Source organism: Gymnodraco acuticeps, unplaced genomic scaffold (genome assembly GCF_902827175.1).
Source record: "Gymnodraco acuticeps unplaced genomic scaffold, fGymAcu1.1, whole genome shotgun sequence".
Classification (NCBI taxonomy): Eukaryota; Metazoa; Chordata; class Actinopteri; order Perciformes; family Bathydraconidae; genus Gymnodraco; species Gymnodraco acuticeps.
This window is the reverse complement of record NW_022990238.1, coordinates 5,230,214-5,252,021: the sequence shown is the minus strand read 5'-3', so window position 1 is coordinate 5,252,021 and position 21,808 is coordinate 5,230,214. Positions and strand designations below refer to the sequence as shown.

General features: G+C 40.8%; 2 protein-coding genes across 5 annotated transcripts in view; both read right to left on the bottom strand.

Annotated features, from left to right (window-relative positions):
• Positions 1–11,866, bottom strand: part of pbx4 (pre-B-cell leukemia transcription factor 4) — a 32,635-nt gene extending 20,769 nt beyond the window's left edge. Inside the window, exons 1-3 of one of the 4 annotated variants that reach the window (XM_034219839.1) lie at positions 10,891–11,866; positions 8,500–8,613; positions 6,895–6,968 (exon numbers count right to left, since the gene is read on the bottom strand). In XM_034219839.1, coding sequence (XP_034075730.1) covers positions 6,895–6,968; positions 8,500–8,613; positions 10,891–11,075 — 373 coding nt within the window. In that variant the 5' untranslated portion in view covers positions 11,076–11,866. The remainder of the gene's footprint in view (positions 1–6,894; positions 6,969–8,499; positions 8,614–10,890) is intronic. The other 3 variants (XM_034219837.1, XM_034219836.1, XM_034219838.1) reach the window with 3 other exon arrangements.
• Positions 11,867–13,918: 2,052 nt separating this feature from the next.
• On the bottom strand, positions 13,919–21,767 carry LOC117548500. The gene is made up of 11 exons (XM_034219844.1): positions 21,545–21,767; positions 21,270–21,309; positions 19,718–19,973; positions 19,532–19,605; positions 16,304–16,376; positions 16,111–16,192; positions 15,935–15,985; positions 15,730–15,801; positions 15,474–15,621; positions 14,590–14,677; positions 13,919–14,500 (listed from the first exon to the last, which is right to left on the bottom strand). The coding sequence occupies exons 1-11, from the start codon at positions 21,577–21,579 to the stop codon at positions 14,418–14,420; spliced, it is 1,002 nt and encodes a 333-aa protein (XP_034075735.1). The 5' UTR covers positions 21,580–21,767; the 3' UTR covers positions 13,919–14,417.
• Positions 21,768–21,808: the final 41 nt, after the last annotated feature.

Genomic DNA, 21,808 nt, shown 5'->3' with positions numbered 1-21,808 from the left:
GCCTCCCCACTTTGAGTTGGGGAGTGGGGGGCGGTGGTGTGCCTGTCAGGGCCAGGGGTCTGTGTGATATTAGCCGTCTGCCAATCTGGCTTGGGGAATGGACACCGAGTAATTACTCCTGCTCTTACTGCCTCATCAATCTCCCTGTATCACTCCTGCACACCCCCCGCCCCCCAACGCACACACTATCTTCTTTCGTTCTCTTCTGCAACGGGGCCGGGAGAGAAAAAACAATTGAGTGGCAGGACACCACAAAACAACAGAGATTCCTTAAATGTCAATGAGATAATCCAGCAGCAGCACCACTGCAAATATAAAAGTGATCTTTAAAAAAGGTAGAAAATCTAAGAATTTGACCAAGTCTGTTCGGCTATACAAAGGTGGATGGCCTATTCTAGCTTTCAACCCAAGGGATAGTAAAACAATGAAGGTCTGTAGCTTCACATAGGTTGCATTTCTACCAGTCTATTGTTATCTCGTTACTTCGTTTGGCTTAAAAGGCAATGTATGCTTACCCTCGTAAAAATATAAAAAAGGCTTCCCACAGGTTCCTAACAACTCATAAATGTTATGGCTCTGTTCCAAATTGGGCTCTTTGGAAACTAATAATAATTAAGTTGCTTTAATGAGGCATGTGATTCACTAGACTTCATGTACTGTCAAAGTCCATGAAATACTAACATTTAAATCACATCATGTGAGGCTAAATGGGTTTTTTCTTACAAACAAAAAATGGAGTGCTACCAAATGGGTATCAAGGGTGTGTGATGCATTGTTAAATTACATTCAAATATAAATAAATACTTGTTTAAATACGATTAATAAAGGCTGTAAAAGGTTAAGTGTTTATTCTGGCTGTGAATTACCCAATTTCAAATATGTGTGACATAGATTACAGCTGTGAATCAACACATGGCAACTATGTGTGACTTTAAATAGTGTTTTGTTTTGTTGCTTTTACAACTACAATCATGCTGTAATTCAATTAGCACTAATAGGGTCCTTTCTGTTGAGTGTTGTGAATGCCAAGGTAAGGTAATGATTTAATTAGGAAACACACATGGCTTGCAAAAACATTAGGACCTTCATAATCCGATTAAAAATACAATAGCCACGTTCACACCGCAGAACTTTTCCCACTTTAGTTCCGATATAGTTCCGAAATGTCGCGTTCACACCAAAAAGAGCCGGAACTAAAATGAGTTCATCAGAACCTTTTTTACCCCCTTTTCCGTCCCGGCTAGAGAGCAGGTACTTTCGTGGGAGAAAAAGGTTCCTATGTCTGATTGGCTGGGCGGATTGCAAACCACGCCCCGTAAAACTCCCAAAAAGTTTTGTGAAGCCGCCATTTTATTATCCTCGCATTAGCATTATTAGCATTAGCATTAGCCCAGCGCAGAAACGCAGAGAGACTAACTTATGGCAACACAAAAGAAAACATGGGAGCGGTGGAGATGAGGAGGTGTCGGCATTCTGGCGATTTACTCGGAAGGCTTCAGTAGAAGCTGCTGGGAGTCCCAGCAGCTTCTACTGAAGCCAGTCCCCAACTCCGGGGACTTCCGGCCGGGGACTTAGGGTGGCAGTATACGCCGTGAAGTTTTTTGCGGCCTGCCAGTAAACCCAAAGCAGAAGAAGAAGTGACGTCAGCGGCTTCATTTGCCTAATCCACCCCCAGGGACTTATTCCGATGTGAACGCGATCTGTACTTAGTTCATGAGAACTAAAGAGTTCTCATTAACTAAGTTCTCATGAACCTTTGTGGGAAAAGCACTGCAGTGTGAATCCTTACAAAATATTGTAAGGATTCATTCAGAAACGAGACAAGCTTCACTAGTGTGGGGGTGTTCCTAAAGGTCCTTACTCAACAAACTGACACCAAAGAACAAGTCCCGACGGAACGTCGCCTAACGTCTCCTGTGTCTTGGCCAACAGTCGCACTGGAACACACCGCAAAGACTTCAGCCGACAGCCAAGAAGCACGTACGAACTGCGCATGCGTGAGTGGCAATAACTTTCCTTACCAGCAGGCGGCAGTAGTGTGTATTCGTCATTCAAAACAGGCAACAACCGGAAGACAGACTGCGTGATACACCGAGAGAAGAAGAACAGACTGCGTGATATAAACAAACAACAAATAGCGTGTGCGTTTCATTTTCACTCTACAGCGAGAAGCTCATGGGGCTTTCCCGAACCTATGTCGAGAGCTGGAGTTAAATGAAATCTCAGATTTGCCTTTTTAATAGTTTGTTTGGGTCCCTCACTTCCGTTTCGCTTCTCATGCACTGATTCGCTAAGCTGAGCAGCTAATCAGAGTGATTTATTTGGCCGACAGCCTTTGGCCGATTGAGGTTTTCGGCCAAAAAGGTGTCGGCACGGCTGAAAAGACACGACGGTGCGGGACACACCAATCCGAGTAGGGCGACAGGACGCTCATCGTCGGCCTGACATCCATCGACGGCCAAAATCGGCTTGGTGTGTCCGGGGCTTAAGGTTACATGAGAGATCAATTATAACAACTTTGAAGACTTAAATACCAACCAGCTGCATAGTTTGATCTATTGTACAACTCTGGACAGTCAACATTGCAACAATATGTATTTGGTCATCACAGTCTAATCCATGATCATTTTGTTTCAGTAGAAAAGGTATATGTATTCTTTGAAATGATATGAACAAAAGAGGGGAAGCTTTTGTATTAAATGTAACCAGGAATAGCACTGACAAACATAAACCAGAGAGCGAGTTCATCGAGTTGGCTAAATCTCACCATTCATCCATCTTGTCAAAACATTAATAGGATGTGATGATGGGTTGTCAGCTAGCAGCTTTGCCAACATACTATCCAAGTGCTGCTTGAATGTGAGATGTTGGTGTTTGTAGGTGTTAATAAAAAGCACACATTTTAAGTCGAATTAAACAAACAGGACTGATGGTAATTGTCAACAGAATTATTAACATGTAATTTGAAAGATCAGGCAATGATTGTGCTCTAAAAAAAAAAAACTCATACCAACTGAAAGGCTTCTCAGAAAATACACAGAGGGAAGTGAGTGGGCCTTTTGCCGAGGACAACTGCTAACATTTAGAGCCCCAGCACATTGTTAGTGTACTGGAAAAACTGGGCACCTAACCTAAATCCACTGGCTCCAGTTAACAGCTCACTGGATTCAGGCCATCGAGATGTCTTTGTTGTTAAACCTGCACATTTGTTGCTCAGGATGCATGGCCTATATGAGTGGTTCTGTACAGAAGACATATATATAATTACAACTGTGACTGGCACAGTCACTTTTAATAAAGGCCGCTACACACCAACCTGAGACCAAAGAACGCGTACCGAAGACGTCCCGACTTTTACGTCCGCTACGCCACCCGCCTACGCCGCCCGCCTACGATCACACCGCAAAGACTTCAGTCGACGAGTGGCAATAACTGTCCTTACCAGCAGGCAGCGGTAGTGTGTATTCGTCATTCAAAAGAGGCAACAGCCAATCGGAGTGATTTCTTTGGCCGACGGGAGGTGTGAAAATGTGCCGTAAAGCAACGACGGTGCGGGACACACCAACCTGAATAGGGCGCCGCGAATGCCTGACTGCCTCTGACTCCCAAAATCGGGTAGGTGTGTCAGGGCCTTAAGAGACGACACGGAGTTAATCATTTCAGTCTTGAATAAGTAAGTTGCAGTCAGTTTGCCACCACTTCCACACAGCCAACTAGAAGCATTATCCCGCATAGTTGTTTATCAGACAGTTTTACAAGAAGAGAGGCAAGTGTTTGGGTGTGAACTTGTCCAAGGAGGAGGGAGAAGCTCGCAATACACTTTGCCATCTTCAAGCTTACAAAAAGCTTTAATTCCGCGAGGAAAAACTATTTTTATTTTCATTTAAAGCATGTTCAAAAATAAACTGGGAATATTCAGGCTTGAAAGAGAGGGACTCGAGCAGGGTGACAGAACAGAGTGAGTGACATATTCACTGTTGTCATGCACAAGGCATTTATAAAAGTAAGGAGAAAAGCCTCAAACATATCCAAACTAAATGAAAAACGTCTGAGAGTAACTGCAGTGGCTTGTGAGAGATTTTGGCATAAGCTGTCCCATTGCACCAAGAGCTATTTTTACAGCAAATACCCATGAGAGCGAGCGAGAACAGAACTGAGTTGAAGCAAAGCCACTGGCTCTCAACTTTGATCATTTCCCGGCTCTCTCCAAGTGCTTTAATTTCTTTTTCGGGGTGTATCTTTAATAAAGTATTAGCAGGAATCAAATGTCATGCAGATGGAGGTCATGTTTAATGTGAGAGCTCAGGACAACACAGGCACTGTTGTAAAAATGGGGGGTGATTTGGAGTTGGGGCAGTGGGGGGCACTGGCATTTGCGCAGAACATTTCCTTTACAATGAAAACAATCTAACCAACTGCAGCACTCAGAGGAATTCACCTCCCATCCCCCACGCCCCACCTCCCTTCCTCCACCACCACCATTACATTACCATATCAAAGCCCTGAGTTCAGAGCAAGTCTTCTCTTTCTAGAATGGGAGCGAGGCAGAGGGAGGGAGGGGGAGAGGACAAGACCGAGGCAGTAGGAGTAGACCCAAGACCGAGCTTGCTTTTATCCCCGTTCGGTGTGTGCGCATGTGTGCAAGGGAAACAGAGTGTGTGTGTGGGTGTGCCGACTCAAGTGCATGTTTGTTAGTGAAAAAGCACTGCAGAAAAACCTGTGGAGATACTAGAGGACTACTGATTGGGTCTTCCACAAGCTGCACTGAAGAGAAGTCAATTCACATTCCAGAGGCACATAATGGAGCCTGCAGGGGGTCTGGTGGAGTAGCAGAGAAATGCCAAAGCAGGTACACAGTGCAGTTAGGAGGGCACTATGTGGCAGATGGCCAGCAGAGCACAGGCAGAGCCACAGATCTCTACATCTCATGGTTGGCATATTCACCTCCAGCATGAATCTATAGTGATCCTAGCTCTATACCTGCTTTGTTCTTCTGCTCAGCTTACTGTAAGAGTACTCACAAACCCTGGCTCTCGTTTGCCGGGAGACTAAATGTGAAAATCAAAGTGAATGGCATTAGGGTAAATAAGACCACTGGTTGCCTGGGAAACAGTGCACCCTGCCCCACTCACTCAAGCCTAGCCTTTACTTTTGTCCAATCACTGGAGAGCAATAATACATTATTGACAGAGGGCCACAACAGACAGCAGTGCAGTATTTTCAAATTGTATTTGAACAAGAGATGTTTGATGTTAGGAGATACAACAGGCTGCTGAAAGAGAGAAAGGCACAAAGAGAGAGAAGAGATGGGAGATACTGGCAAAGCGAGAGAATTCAAAAATGCACCCCCTTTACACTACCATAACCATCAATCTGCCACCTATAGCAGGCCTGCGCCGTACAACCACACTGGAATCTGTAAGGTGGCTCACTCGAATCGCAAACAAGATGAGAATAATTAGCGTGTTTACTTTGAATACTTTTGTGACTTAAAGCAATTTTGTGACATGTACATATTCAATCATTTCCATCAGATCACGTGCTTTTGAAATTCAGAATAATTAGTTTGGACGATTTCAGAATATTCTCTTCTTGCTTTGCATGTGATGTTTAGATTAAAGGTACTACATTGATGTGCATATCAATGTATTCCCAATGCACACTTACCCTACATTGTGTGGTGTAGCTTTGTTTTGCTCTGTACTGAGATAGCATAACTGTTTGAATGCAACACAATAACCTCTGTGGATTTGTTCATATCTGCCTGCTGTCAACTAGCTGTGTGTGAACTTTCGTTTGGAATCAGGTTGAATTTTTTTTATCACATCATTTGGATATGATAAATTGTAATAGGGGTATAAGTAATATATCATGACATTGCTTTAATAAAGTAAGTATTGTGGTGACAGTCAACTACATTTCCCAATGTTTGGGATCAATAAAGTGTATATCCATCTGTGAAGCTGACCGTTGAGCGGCCCAGACCAAGCAAGGAGGCAGAGGCAGAACGTCCAAAAATATAACCCGACGTGGGCATTTATTAAAATCTTGAGCACAGGACACAGCCTCAATCTTGCTGTTCCTGTGCACACAGCCACCAGCCTCAAGGATCTCACACACCCTACCAGCCTCAAGGATCTCACACACCCTACCAGCCTCAAGGATCTCACACACCCTACCAGCCTCCCAAAACAGACAGGGCAACAGACCCTAAATACACCCACTCTAATCAGCACAACAAGACACAGGTGAGGGGGGAGGAGACAACACAGGACACCAGGTGCACACAATCATCAGCCTGAAGCCGTCAGTCCATAGTGACGAAGTTACCTTCGTCACACCATCTATCATTAGTTTGACAATAAAGAACCTTGAACCTTGATCTATCTATAGCCACATAGCACTGTATTTTGTTGTTGTTGAAAACTGACAGGAAAGGTAAAAATGGGTAAGGCATATCCCTGCATTCAGGTAATACAGGTCAATATGGAAGACAAAATTGCTATTTGGGATACATGCAAGAGAACTCCAATGTGTAAACATATTCAGCAGCAGGTTCCGCAGTCTGTGTCTCAAGTTTCAAAGCACCAATCCACTGAAATGAGTTTCAGATGGTCTGTGTGCAGAGATGCGTTAAGTTTCTATATTTACTCGGGCAACGTAAAAAAAAACAGTAATGCTTATTTAAAGTGATCTTCGACCAAAAGATGAACAATGTGTGCAACTGAATCAGTTCTGTAACAAATTAAATCCAATCAGTAGGATTTCAGTGCAAGGTTGTAAACAAGTAACTTTGTGTCGGGGAAACTGTAACAAAGGCGCAGTACAGCTCCACACTAGGTTAACCTGAGCCAACTGGGGAACACAAACAGAGCGAGTGAAGTAGAAACTTACCCGTCTTCTCTTTGATCTCACAGAGAACGCTGAAGAGGGCTGGCTTCATTCTGTGACAGTTCAGGGCATGCTTCCTGTAAGAGAGAAGAGGGAATAAGAGAGGGAGAGAGCGAGGAGGATTACGATAAACAGACCTCCATCTCAAGTCATTCCATGTCCTCCCCCATAAAAACAGGTAGAGGAGCTGTATGTATAATGCATTCAGTATTTCAAGAAGTGAAGTGCAACAGAGCCATGTTGTGCAAAGGCATTTTCAATAAGCGAATGCCATTGTAGTGCAGAAACATCCCTGATGCGTCAATCTGAACTAGCAAGAGTAATGTTGTCATTTGGATGCTTCGCACTGTGGGACAGGTAATGATGCCAAACCTCAAGGTCATCATTACTGAGTACCAGATTCCACAGTTAATACACAGTAATCTAATTTCTAGCCTACAACAGAAAGACTTGTTCCATAAAAGTAGATGATGAGTTGATAGAGAGGATTAAGATAAAGTTGCACATTTAATTTAATCAGAATTATTGCCATACAGGCTAAAAGCAATTAAAAAGGAGGAAGGGCAAAACGTCTACAGTTCACCGTAATCAAATCAGAACACCTGAGCTTACTTTTCTAGTAATACACATGCATGCACCCACACACACATCCATACAGCTTACTCGTTGATTAAAACGTGTAAAATGTAATTGCTGTAGCAAAGACCCGTTGCTAAAAAGACCCCAAGTTATTTGACAGTAGTCTCTAATGTTAACTTTATAACAATCGTGCACACCAATTACATCAGAGAGGGTGAATGCATATAGCACAGCATAGAACTGCACTTTGAAGATATATTTGTGCACATTCAAAGACTTAATGAAACAACTTACAAATACATTGAACTATGCATGCATCACAAGCATGCACTATACCCATGTAGCCCAACATTTAAAATTATTGTTTTGATTGTCAGTAAGGTGTTGTTTCTATAGTAACAGTTTGCAGTGCAGCCTTATATTGTAATATGTGTTTTTAATGTTGTGCACCCCCTGTTTTTTAACCATTCTTTCTATAGATGTATAAAAACACAAGCACATGGATGGGTTCTAGAGTTTTACAGACCGCAAAAGATAATTTAGAGGCAACAACCACATTATGTAAACATGCAAGTGCAATATACAGTTAACGTTTATGTAAAAAACTAAACCAGCATGAGGCCTCCATTTCTGATGATCATGAATAGGGAAAAATGGAACAAGAAAGCCTTGAAATACCTTTCCAAAGAACATTACTAAGAATACATTAAAAACAACCACGGATGAACATGATTTGGCTACACCTGACCTCAACACCAATTCCAGTTGTGAATGACCACTGCAGTATTTATGGGGACTATGAGGACGTGCATATAGTGCGCCTACTTGTATTTGTACGAAATAATGCCGTTCTGTGAGTATATTCTGTGTGGCAGTGTAATTTAAAGGGGTTATGTGTCTAGCATTAAGTATGTCATTTAGTTCACCAATTAAGTCACTGCTGGATTGAGTTGGGGGGAGGGCTGCCTTCAGCATGGAGGGTATGAGCAGGAGGGGGAGAAGGAGGTGCTCATGCGGTCCTGTACTGACCTGTGCTGGAAGTTGAGTGGCAGGCCACCCCCTGCCATGCCCCCCCCTGCTCTCCCTCCCTCTGTGGGGTCGTCTGATCCACCCCAATGCGCCGGCGATTCCTCTGGCCAGCATCTGAACATATGGCGACAGGGTGAGAGGATGAGGGTGGATGGTGCGCAGGAAGTGTACTCTGCAACACCGAGGTCGTGCGCTGCCCTGACCACTCCCCATCCCAACACACTGCCACCCTGCACGACAAGGGTGTCACGCTCACATGTGAGCAATCACACATTTACTTGTAGACCATGGCGGAGGGAAAGATGGATGCGTGGGCGACAAACTTGATCAGAGACAAGTATGATGTTGACAAAGCCTGTACAATTTAACTCATATCATACATTATAAAGCTATTTGAAAACAGATTGCGTGTAGTCCTCAGGTCTGATTCTATTTTGTCTTTTAATGTCTGAATTAAACATGATAACAGAATTAGAAAACGGCTTTACATTACGACACTTAGTCCAAGCTAATCCATCAGCTAATGCTAAAAACATACTTTTCACCAGATGAAAATATTATTAACAGAATTGCCTAGATAATATACATGTTATGCACATGAGAGCAGCAAAGGCTTTTCCACTGAAATGCCAAAAGCTGCATTCTTTTTAGTATAAATCCTGCACATAATGGTACGAGGAGGACATGCTCTGAGTGGGAGTTTAGATCAATACAAACAAACAGCAAGGACACCTCTGGCAATAGCAACCACACCTTTAATTAGTTTTCAGAATAGCCTGTTAACATGTTGTAATAAAAAGGCCAGCTAAATGATATCCTACTATGTAATTGGCCCATTCAGATACAAATAACTGTATTTTACATAACCATCACAAATCAGATTTGAAAAAGGGAAAAACTGTGGGAGGTAAAAAATATAATAGACAGTAATAAATATTCCAAATCAAATATTGTGCATGTGTCAATGACATAAAGGCTGATTAAGTCCTCAAACTTGTACTGAAGAAAAGGTAATATCCCAGTGTTCATAGGCTGCTGGTATAGCATCATCCCTCCCCCTCACCACCATCTCATTAATAGAAACTCGATTTGCGGACAGCTGCACTCGCGTACACATTATAGGAGAATTGATTGCACCCAGCACACAATGAAAAGGATGAACACCAGGGAGGGAGGGAGGGAGTGAATTAATTAAGAGAACCAGGTGGTCAAATGTTGGGTGGAAAATCACTAGCTAATGACACATCACACTGTGGACACAGTCTTGCAGTGGACGGTTGTCTATTGTTGAAATACTGTCGCTTCATCTGAAACTGACCTTATGCTCCTTGAGCCACATGGCAAATGAGCCCGGGTCAGAATGCATATTCCTCTCAATAATTATACATAAAATACCCCCAACACAAACATTAAGTGACGAGTCATTTAAATGAATGATTGTTGTCATCATAGACAGCACTGGGCTGATACGTGGGGCAACTGGGTAATCCTTCCTTTGCCTTAAATTATCAGCTCATTTGCATTTCAATGAGTTGTGTTATCGACACTCTTTTGATGTAGAGCGGCATTTTCAGATACATGCTATAATTAGGCATGTCTAATATGCTATAGTCTGATTAGTAATACGTGAAGGATTTGGAAACATTATCAGAATAGCTTACTTTGTTTCACTCATAACTCTTGCAACTTTTGACATGCCCTATATATATATATATATATATATATATATATATATAAAGCATTTTGTGTGTTATTGAGGTACTTCTGTGTAGTTTTGGGGTAAAGAAAAAAAGTCTCACTAAAAAAGGTATATTATCATATGGGAAGATAACAAAAACTAATATTATTTGGAAGATCTTATTTATTAATGCTGGGGTATATGACTTTTTTTTATTTAACTACTACTGCTGTGCCATAACAAAACTCATGATTTGCTTAACCAAGAAATACATGCATGCAAAAAGCTTTAATTTGAGCAAGTGGTAACGTGCATTACAAACGTCCACCATTATAAACAGACTCAAAAGGGGATTCAAACTTTTAAATGTATCACTTAATTGATTTACCTTTACACTTTAACGTTATCGCCATCGTTCAATCAAGTGGATATGATCACACACTATAGTACACAATAAAGCACGAATTGAAGTAACAAAGAACCTCATTTCAAACTACAACAGCCTGGTAATGTGGGTGTTCAAGTTATTTTGTATGTGAACGTATTGGTTTAGCAACGGATTGCAACGTAACGTGAAGTTGACTTAATGTAGCAATTACGCATTATCTTAACTTACGTGAACGTTACACATAAAAGCTTGATCACTAAAGCAAACATAAGACCCATTTTAGCTTAGCTATGATGTGTGGAAAATGGCTCTTCGCCCGTCTTACCTGGCCTGTGCTTCGTCCAGGCTTTCGTCGGTGATGGCCATTATTTGCTGTAGGATATCCCCTATGTCTTGTTGAGGTTGGCCGAGGGACTGCTGTTTTCTAACCGAGTCTTGATCACCGACATCGGCTTGTGCTAGTCCAGCGAGTCCTGTGAGACCCGTCAGCATCCTGGTCTGGTCATCCATACTTTCAAAGAAAACTCGACTCGTCTTCTTCAGTCGAAGAATACACACAAATAGCTAGCCTGTTAGCTAGCCAGCAAAGTATATTCTACGACCAATCATACAACAATTCTTACCGTAACCGACAGCGACGACTAGAAAATAGTTAAGGGCTGGTGTCATAAACAGATCACCCAAACACGCTTTACATTCACTTGTGTTTTCCCCCTCTAGTCAATAAACGCGGCCAGGCTAACGTTAGCTAACCACCGAATGAAAAGCAGCTAGGTTAGTAGCCGTAGCCCAGCAGAAAAGCAGCAGGGACACACATGCACAGACTGTGTGAGCTGGCCAACAGCGCCTCGCACATTTTCGGAAAAAAAAAAAAAAAGGCAATAGACGACCACTGTTGTGAAACTAAAGCTCGCAAATACAAAAGAAGAAATAAGACGCGCAAACAGCCACTAAGCTTGTCTAGCTCCAATCAGCAATCTCCTACCAAAACACACTATGGTTAACCATTGTTGTTGATGTCGCGCGAGTATGTGGGACGTTCTGGGCTGCGCGAGCTGAGTGCGTCTCACTGACCATTGAACTCGCAGCACCACAGAGCGCGAGCTTGTGGGTAGTCTACTATAGAGACGCTACACATATAGAAACATATTCTGTATTAGCTGGTGCCTTGTTGGATACAGTGCATCAAATCATAATTTTGTGGCATTGCCCTCCTTAACCTATAACTGTATTATGGTTCAGGTGACAAGATCCTCCTCTTCTACGCTCTTTACAAATGGATAGCCCCTTACGTCATCAGCATTGCTTGTCCTATTATAATTAGTCCATGCCATTTTCCTCATTAATATAAGGTAAGATTCCGTACCTAACAATATTATTTTCTCAACACAACTTTCAAATGCATGCTTGTGGACATTTAAAGAACTGAGATGTGCTATTTTTAAATTAAACATGCTGTAGCTTCATATAGCAATTAGACATCATTGTGTAAGCAAGATGTTAGAGCCTCTGTCGTTTACGAATATTGGTTTGAGAATGTGCATTGTGTCTAACAAACCACAATACCTATTCCCGCTTTCCATGTTTAATAGAATAAAATGACATATTTGGTCTCTCAGAGTTAGTGTCATTTAATTATTTGTGCCTAACAGTCAATGCAAAGATATTCATGTGTATGGGCAAATTGTGGACATTTCAAGAGCAGTATTCAATCTTAAAGCAAAACAGTACAACCTGAGAATATCATTTTGTCCTAAACCCCCGATGAATGAAACTTCCCATCAGTTTTCAGTATGAAAATGTCGACAGCACAGATTGAAAACAAGTGTCCTTGTTTTTTGCAAACTGGGCAATTCTGCTGTAGTTTATCACTCAGATCAGAGAGACAGCTTTCCAAGACGAATGGCTGGCTGAATGGATGTGGAGGAGAGCTGCAGCCAGGCTTGCTGTAGTGAGAAGAGATGATGGGTGTGCATGAGGGAGTAGGACCAAACTGGCAGTGGTTTATGCTGACTCTCCACACATCCATCTACTACAATCTGTAGCTAATCAATCTAAAGTTAGAGACAACAAGGATAGAGAATAAAGCAAGCATAAACAGTCATTGTTCTTTGCATGTGCATATAGTACAAGTCACACTTTAGTCTTGGTGGTATTATCAAGCAGTGTATTTTATTGTTTACCCCGGCCACAAACCCATCTCTATTCTTATTTACATTCAACAGTTAGGTAGATAAAGAAAAAATAACCTTTCTAAAAATATTCAACAAACAAGAACCTGGAGGGACTGGGCACAACGCGGGCACCTTTATCCAAATATGCACCTAAATCAAACACTTAAAGATGGCTTCTAACATGCCATTGACATGGGTCATTGAGGTTTTTAAAAGGATGTTTATTATACAATTGAAAGTGAGGAACTGCAGGGGTTATCATCTAACTCTTAAGTCAGTCTCCCTGTCAGGAGAGACTTTCCCTTGAAAGTAAAAAGACTGTCAGAGGCTTTGTTAACTTCTTTATCTGTTTTATTGTTGGTGATTCATTTAAGGATCATTTCTGTGAAACTTCTATTCATTTGGATGCTAAAGCTGCCCTCCTCTCACCCCACAAGCATCAAGCCTCATTTTCATCTAAATAAGAATCGATCTTTCCTGCTGTGCACCATCCTCCCTTACTCACAACTCTCACGGTCACAACCCTGCTTGTCTTCTCTGTGCTTGTCTCCTGCTCTCTAGTCGCTCTCTTGAATACAATAACAAGAAAATTCAGCATACCCATGTTGGAGCTCAGAACTGCAGAGCAGGGAGTCATTCACACTCAATGCATTGTTGTCGATGTTAAAAGGGGGATTATTCTCTATTATCAGAGAAAAATTAAGTATGAACATTAATGAGTCCAAGTGATAGGAGTGATAGGGAACAAAGCGTTGACTGACTGGTACAATGTCAAAGCTTCGTTCTGCATCAGTGACCCAGCCAAATGCAAGAGATGGGGGTGAGTCACGGTGGGGGAGGGGCCTCCTCCTGAATGGTCAGGGGACACTGATGAAGTGAAATAGATGCAGCACCAAAGAGAGAATAAATGTAACTGGGGACGAGCGTGTAAAAAGGATGTATATAAAAAACACTTTATGGATACCTTATATTCAATATTTGTCAAAGTTGACTAAGTACATTTCAATTGATACATTGGCGTTTCTTCACAGGTTTAACAACATTATATGTATACACACCAACATGGTTCAGCTTCTCTTTGTGTGTCTTTTTAGTATATTCATAAATGTGTAGTAATCAAACCACTTAAAGTGTCCTTCCAATACAAATGTCAGACTCAATTTTTAAGAAACAGTCAGGTTGGTTCCCAATATAGAGATTATTTTTTTTATTTCAGGAACAAGGAGCAATTACTTGTTTGGGGGGGATGTTTTTACAAAGGTTTGGGAAACATTTGCTTGTTCCTTAATTCCTAACAGCTTGCAGTCTAGTCTTAACAGCTTCAGGTTTTACAGGTAATACAATGAATGATGGCCTAACAGAAAAATCCACTCTGGCCTTTCACCAAGCTTCTCATAACATTGTATAGCCAGCCACTGCCACCTGCTGGTCAAACACATGGACTAACTGAACTATTGCCACAGTCAGACATGCAGCGGACAGAAGTCAGAACATTCTTCTGACAAAGAAATGTATATAATAATTCCAGACGAAAAAAGACTTGGCAATGAAAGTTTTCAAATCACATGTCAGTGAATTTACCAGAAGGTACACAAATATATGAGCTTCATCAATAATCCATAATGAGCCATGACCAATTAGATGATCGATTGCTTGTGCTTGCCTCCAGCCAAAGGGACTATGAAGTTGTCGAGGGTAAAGGTGCAGCAATGAAATTCCTGATGAGGTCAGGCAAAGAATCCTGGATTCCAACCTCTGCCGCTGTTAGGTAAAAGTAATCACAGTGATTGTTAAATTACAGCATTCCAGTTTATTCAATAGAAAAAATAAAAGGTAAATAAAATCCTTACCCAATCTGCCACTGGTCTCTTTCACCAATAACTGCAACTGCTCCTTGATGGATGAAAGCTGTTTAACCATCTTACTTTGAGTGTCCATCTACACATACCAAAAGAAACAACTGATTACATAACATGGAAAAGCAATAAAATAAAGATAAATAAATCATGTTACTTGCTTTTTAAGGTTTGATGCATTCATAATTGAGAAATAGTCAGCATGTTTACAGTGTAGTATAGCAAAACATATTCATAAGAAATCAAAGATCCATATAAGTTAAGGTTTAGAATATACACAGCAACTCAGAACTTGAACCATGAATGTGTGGGTGATCAGTGACAGTGCTGGCAACAAAAGCAAACAACTTCTTACTCTCATTCTATTATTTATATGTTTCTAAACTTTGATTTGTGCAAAAGAACACGTGACCAACATTTTTCCAAACTAAAATCTCTTATGTGAAAAAAACCCATTAAAACTCTGGCAAAAAAGAAATTGTCTTTTTAAAGCATTTATCATGTTTCTGCAATACATCCACATTATGACTATGTAGCAAAGCATATTGTAATTAGTCATCAGATAAGTCAAATGTGGATTTATTATTATTCTATTGGTTCCCAAAGTCCAAGGTATGATTAGGAAAAATGCCAATGGCAACATTTATTCTGATTGGTTTAAAGTCTTAAAGCTGGCATGGACTGCCAATAAGAGAGAAGCATCTGCTTAATGTTTCATCACTCTCACCGCAGCCGGCTTCTATATTTTACAATACACCGCCATACGCCATATGTGAGAACAATGTAGTATTTATAAAAACGTTCAGCTTTTGCTAAAATTGTCTGTAGTTTGTACTGTTACTAGGAGTAAAGAGGTTAAAGTGTAATTTCCAACCTACAATCATTGTCATAGTGTGAAGCATGGGCAGTTGTCGACAGAGCAGAGCGTTGTAGTCGGGTTTGCTCTGAATGCAATGGTACTGTGATGACTGGGCTACAGATGCTGAGTCTAATGGTATGCCTCCTTCCTGGCCCCGTTCCACTTTCCTGAAACAAATAAAGAGAACATTATTGAAACACAATTGAGAAGATAATATTGGCACACGCTAACACAGTATTGCTACAAGATTCCTCAATGAAAGTGTTCATGTTCACCTCGCCAGTTCCTCTGCTTTACTCCTGTGTTTGTTCAACAGTGCCTCCCAAGATTCACTTTCAGCCTGCAGCCTGAAAAAAAAAATCACAGACTGGTAAACAAAATAATGTAATGTGTAGGTCACATCATGTTTGTTTTTAAGATTGAATGTATGGTTATTGGTGCATGTAATGTGTGTGCTGAAGTGATATCGAAACACCATACCTATTGAGAGCCTTCTGTAACTTTTCGTTGGCTCTATGAACTGCAGGATCACTAGAATTGAAGCAAATAACAGGAGATAAATCCAGTAATAAACGTTAATTTGTATGTCAAAAAACATAATTAAATAAATATGATATAATTCATACACAGTAGTAAAAAAAAAAAGGCAATTATACCTGGCTGCTTTGGTAGAGAGTTCATCATTCTCTGGTTCTTTGCGTTTTTTAAGATGTCCCCAATCTTTCTCCATGTGCTCAACTGTACCAAAGACAACACAGAACACATATAAATATATATAATGAACTTAATATTTCTTTGACAGTTATTTATGTTGAAATATCCACCAGGTGAAGCAGCTTATCCTCCAACCTTTTTTTTGTAATGACTCCAGTGAGCTGTTCGGTACTGATTGCAGCAAATCCTGAGTTCTTTCTATTGCCATCTAGAGACAAAGCAGAGTTAATTAGACAGTGATTCATTAGTCTTAGAGGCTAATTAAAGTGAACTTTATGTTCTCTTCCAACCTAACATCAAGAAATGTACAGACTACTCATTATGCCCAGAGGATTAACCTTTAAGACATCCTTTGTGCAGAAGGTTTACAATTCTTGAGTGGTGTTCGTTCCAGAGCCAATGCCCATTATTTGTTATTACCAAGTGGTTCATTTTATAATCCAACATGTGTCCACATATTTTCAGTTAAGTGAAAAAGATTATCTTTGTCTCAAATCGCCAATAAAGAGACCTGAGAGATGGACCTATAACAGGGGTGTACAAACTACGGCCCGCAGACCATTTTTGAATCGGCCCTCAGCAAATTAAAAAAGTATAATGGAATATGGCCCACAAATGAAACTTGTTTGTATCCCGTTAATAGTTCTGGTCGTAAAGAACCGGGTGATTTGCTACCGTAATTTCTCGTTTGGAATATGAGGAAATGAACTGCGGTCTGGTTCTCCCTGTGTGTGTGTTTCGCTGCGCTTACCGGTCCGGCGGGCGGAGCTGCAGGATTTCTGCTTCACACACGTTGCATACCGCTATTTTACTGTCTTTTTCGGACACCTTAAAATAATGCCAGACCGGTGAAGCCATTTTGGCGAGCTTGTTTTGCCGCACACAGAGAAAAGTGTCATGTATTTTACGTCATGCGATCGGCTCTCGCGATCGGCATGTTTAGAGAGCACCGATCAATCGGTAGAGAGTGAGTATCGGCCGATCTCGATCGGTGACCGATCGATCGGAGCATCCCTAATGAAAACAGAGACTTTCGACCCAAAACCAGCTGTTGACTTGTGGATGCAAGCAGCTAATCACAGACTCAACCAGAGAGAAAGTAGTAGGCCTACATCATCAGCTACCATGTCTGACAGAGAGGAAGACAGTGAGGAGAACAGTCAGGAGGGTAGTGATGACAGCTTGTAGGATTACTGGTCGTGCTAATGTTGTCTTGTGTTCACCTCTGCACGTGTGTTCTGTGTTCACCTCTGCATGTGTGTTCAGTGCCGTGTGTCTGGCAAATAAAGTCAAGACCCCCTCAAAAGTTACGGTTTATTTCATTTTAAGGATGAGCACCAAGCAACATCTCCAGGTGCTCCTTTGAGAACCAGGGCAAAAAAGTTATGTGCACCCCTGATTATATTGTACTTCTTAACTATAAATGTAAAGATATAATACACGGTATTCATGTGTTAATAAGACCACTTTTCAAATAATTTCAGTCAATTAAAGTTGGAAACATTTTTCAAACATATCTTAGTTGATAAGAAAAAAGCCCAATGACTTATTTACACAACAAGCTTGAAATATATGGAATGCCGTTTAAGCAAAAATTAAATAAATACATAATTAATTAAATAAATAAATGTGCCCATGAAATAAATAAATATGGTTATGAAACAAATTCTGAAATAAATAAATGAGGCAATAAATATATATAAATACACATTTATTTATTTCATAATGCCACATTTATTTGTTTCATGGGACTTTTATTTCATAATGACACAGCTCTTTCCATTTCCATTTCTTATATTCAAATGAACGGGGCGTGGGTAGCTCACTGGTCCAGACCAGTCTATGGTCCAGACCAAAGCAACAGCACCACAACACTGACTCAGGCCCAATCCCAAACCACGCACTACACCCTCCCCCTCCGTGACGGAGTGAACTCCGTGGAGTGACACATGAGGCTCCGTCCTGTCAGATGGAGGGAGTAAAGTACAGCGGCAAGCTTTGGGACAAACTCCCCTCTCTCCGGCAGAAACAGGAAATGCCGTAACTGTATTTAACAACGGTTTCAAATCAGCATCTCTTTGACAAAAAATGTAAATTAATAACTCAAATAAAACTCCAAACATCTTTAATTGTGTTACTTTTTTGTAAAGCTCTTTCGGTTTTAAACCTGATGTCTATAAGCTTCTTAGTTTTTGCAACAGTCTGTAAATATACACAACTTTATAATAAAATGCACACATTTACCTTTTTCTAGACTAAACACAGGTATGATCCCAAGGTAAAACAATGTGAGGTTATCATGAGGTTGTTAACATCGCAGTTTATCAGTGGATGTTTGATGGAACTACTTGTAAACAGCGTGTTTCCTGACGGACACACACACAGCGTTGAGACCGGTCAGGTCACACCGCTCCACACTCGTTGGTTTGGAACAGCACTTAATATGGAGGACCCTCCGCGCGAACGTGCAAACGGAGGGGTAGTGTGTAGGGGTAGGGTGTAGGGGGCGGTTTGGGATTGGGCCTTAATCTGGCTTCATATGATGTAAAGGCACGGACACACCAGGCCGATTTTCGGCGTCAGTGGGCGTCAGGCTGACGATGAGCATCGACACGCCCTACTCAGATTGGTGTCGGCAAAATAAATCACTCTGATTGGCTGTTCAGCTTAGCGAATCAGTGCATGAGAAGCGAAACGGAAGTGAGGGACCCAAACAAACTATTAAGAAGGCAAATCTGAGATTTCATTTAACTCCAGCTCTCGACACAGGTTCGGGAAAGCCCCATGAGCTTCTCGTTGTAGAGTGAAAATGGAACGCACACGCTATTTGTTGTTTGTTTGTATCATGCAGTCTGTTCTTCTTCTCTCGGTTATCAGCGTGTGCGTTCCAAAGTCTCTTGAAATAAATAAACATGACATTATGAAATAAAAGTCCCATGAAATAAATAAATATATTTATTGCCTCATTTATTTATTTCAGAATTTATTTCATAACCATATTTATTTATTGCATGGGCATATTTATTTAATTATGTATGTATTTAATTTTGGCTTAAACGGCATTCCATATAAATACACCCTTCCTATTTCTCCTTATTATAATCAATCTGAACCTTCTGTTTTAAGGGATGAGCTGCAATCACTCACAAGCATAATTTACCTACATTTGATTGATTTTTCTAACTTATAACTGAACCTATGAGGCAATATACCTCTAGTGAGTGGCCCAGCCCTTCGTATATTTTTCTGTATGTGGCCCTCGGTGAAAAAAGTTTGGACACCCCTGACCTATAACCTATTGTGCCTTATTATTTAATATTCCCACCTTGTCACAATGAATGTGTTATATTATATTGCACTCACCTTCATTGAAGCCTCCTCCAGTTTCTCGAGCCTCTCTTGTTGTGGTATGGATGCACTTATGCTCCTGGACAAAACTACAATAAACATATACATAGGGAACACAAATCAAATCATGTGACCATATGTTTCCTTATTACAAAGCACTAGTAAGCTTTTCATTTGTTTAAACAACTTCAGACATCTCACCCTGATATGGGTGGGGGAGGGCTGGGAGAGAGCGTCGGGTTATGGTTGCTCTCCTCCAGGTTTTCCTCCGTGCAGTGGGACTCGAAGTTCCCTCTGTGACTTCTGTCTGCCTTTTTAGTTTGTCCATCGCTGACTGGCCTTCCTCAGCGTCTGGCGTCGATGTGGTGGGGGAAATGGTACGGCGAGATTTGTTTGGGGGAACTGTGCTGGGGCTTGTGGACGAGCGTTTATTCGATGTTGATGTCAGTGAGTTGCCCTTGTAAGATGAAACAAATAGTAAAGTACCATTAACAGACACTATATATTATAGCCAGTGGTGTGAGGTAACTAAGTACTGTTACTCAAGTCCTGTACTCAGACCCGGCGCCAGAACAAATCTACAGAAAGGGCATATGATTTTCATGGGAGGGCACACAAAACCGCCATGTGCCGCGGCCAGTGTCGACGCCAGAGATTTTCTTTTGGGGGTGCTGTGGGGTAGCTTGACGTTTCATAGAGGGTGCTCAAACATGTAGGGTTTCCCATTAATGTACCGGCGCTACAGTTGAATGTTCTACTGCAACACTCCCCACGCACACAGTGTACCCGCGACTGTTACAATGAAGGCTCGATAATCAGCTCACAGCATATAAGCAGGGGTAAAGTGCCATTTTTTTTTAAAGTGGGGGGCAGACCTAACCTCCTCTCAGGGGTCTGGGGGCATGCTCTCCAGAGAAGATTTTTTTTTAAATATTGAAGTTAAAAGCATCAATCTGGTGCACTTTGAGAGCAAAATGAAGCGATCTATGGATACATCTCTCAACAACACCCATATGAAACAGAACTATAAACACTATTTCTTTATGGATATTTTACAAATCACTCCCCTTTTAAACTGTATTCTTGTTTTACTATCATATAGTATTTCATACCTGTTTTTCATTTATTACTCTTATATTACTATCTGACATCACAATGTCAGATGGCCCTCCCACAACGCCGGATCTGCTTGTACTTGAGTACACTTTTGAAGAAATTGTACTTTACTTGAGTATTTCAATGTTTCTACTTCTACCCAACTACAATTCAGAGGTAACAAGTGTACTTTTACTCCACTACATGTATTTAATACCATCAGTTACGTTGCAGATTCTGATTAATGATATGAAATATAACCAACACTTCAATAATACTTTGTAAATCCACAAGCTACCCTGCAGCATGCAATGTAAATAAAACGGGTTCCATCTTAACCAGCTGTAATAAACATATCGATTAATGAATTAACATATACTATATATTTTTGAATGCAGGACTTTTACTTGAAACTGTGTATTCCTACACTATGGTATTTCTACCTTGAGTTAAGTACAAGATCTAAGTACGTACTTGATATAATGCCCGTGATATAATATATATATATATCACGCTCAGCGCGTGATATAATATATATATATCACGCTCAGCGCGTGATATAATATATATATATCACGCTCAGCGCGTGGAGTGGATATAGAATTAGCTCAAGCGATGTCCGTTTACGTTAGATTAAATGGTAGTTAAAATGCCTTACCTCATCTGGAAAATCACCAGCAACGGCGACAGTGCAGCAACTGTAAAAACACATTTTCAATGTATAAACCAACGTTAATGGGAAACAAAACTGTAATTCTAATCCTAAAATATAAAATGTTGCTAACGTTACTTCGGCGTTTCACAACGATAACGTACATTTTATTTAGCTTTTTAACGAAGACAGCGATGACCCATCAGTACATGTTTTGGATACACAATACTTTAGATCTTAAATTGTTTGTCTCAAGTGTAAAAGTAAATAACATTACAAACCTTTCTTGTGCAGCTCCAGTATGTTTTTCCGCCATTTTTTCTTTCAAATAGTTTACTTCGCATCGCGCGCTGATCGCGCGTCCAAGAAGCCAAGCCCCTCTTATAACACAAGCACCATGGGAAATGTAGTGTGAATTAACTCAAGCGACTACAAACAAAATGCCGAGGTAAAGGTGGGAGCTGCAGTCGTTGAATACTTTAAAAACGGTAGAATTTAATGACAATATATGGAGGTCCAATTATTGTGATACGATTGAAATTCAT

Coding starts and splice junctions, on each gene's coding strand:
- LOC117548500 (XM_034219844.1), bottom strand. CDS start 21,579: ATGGCGGAAAAACATACTGGAGCTGCACAAGAAAG. Junction 15,802..15,934: donor TTACAGAAGGCTCTCAATAG/GTATGGTGTTTC, acceptor TTTTTTTTTCAG/GCTGCAGGCTGAAAGTGAAT. Junction 14,678..15,473: donor TTCACACTATGACAATGATT/GTAGGTTGGAAA, acceptor TGGTATGTGTAG/ATGGACACTCAAAGTAAGAT.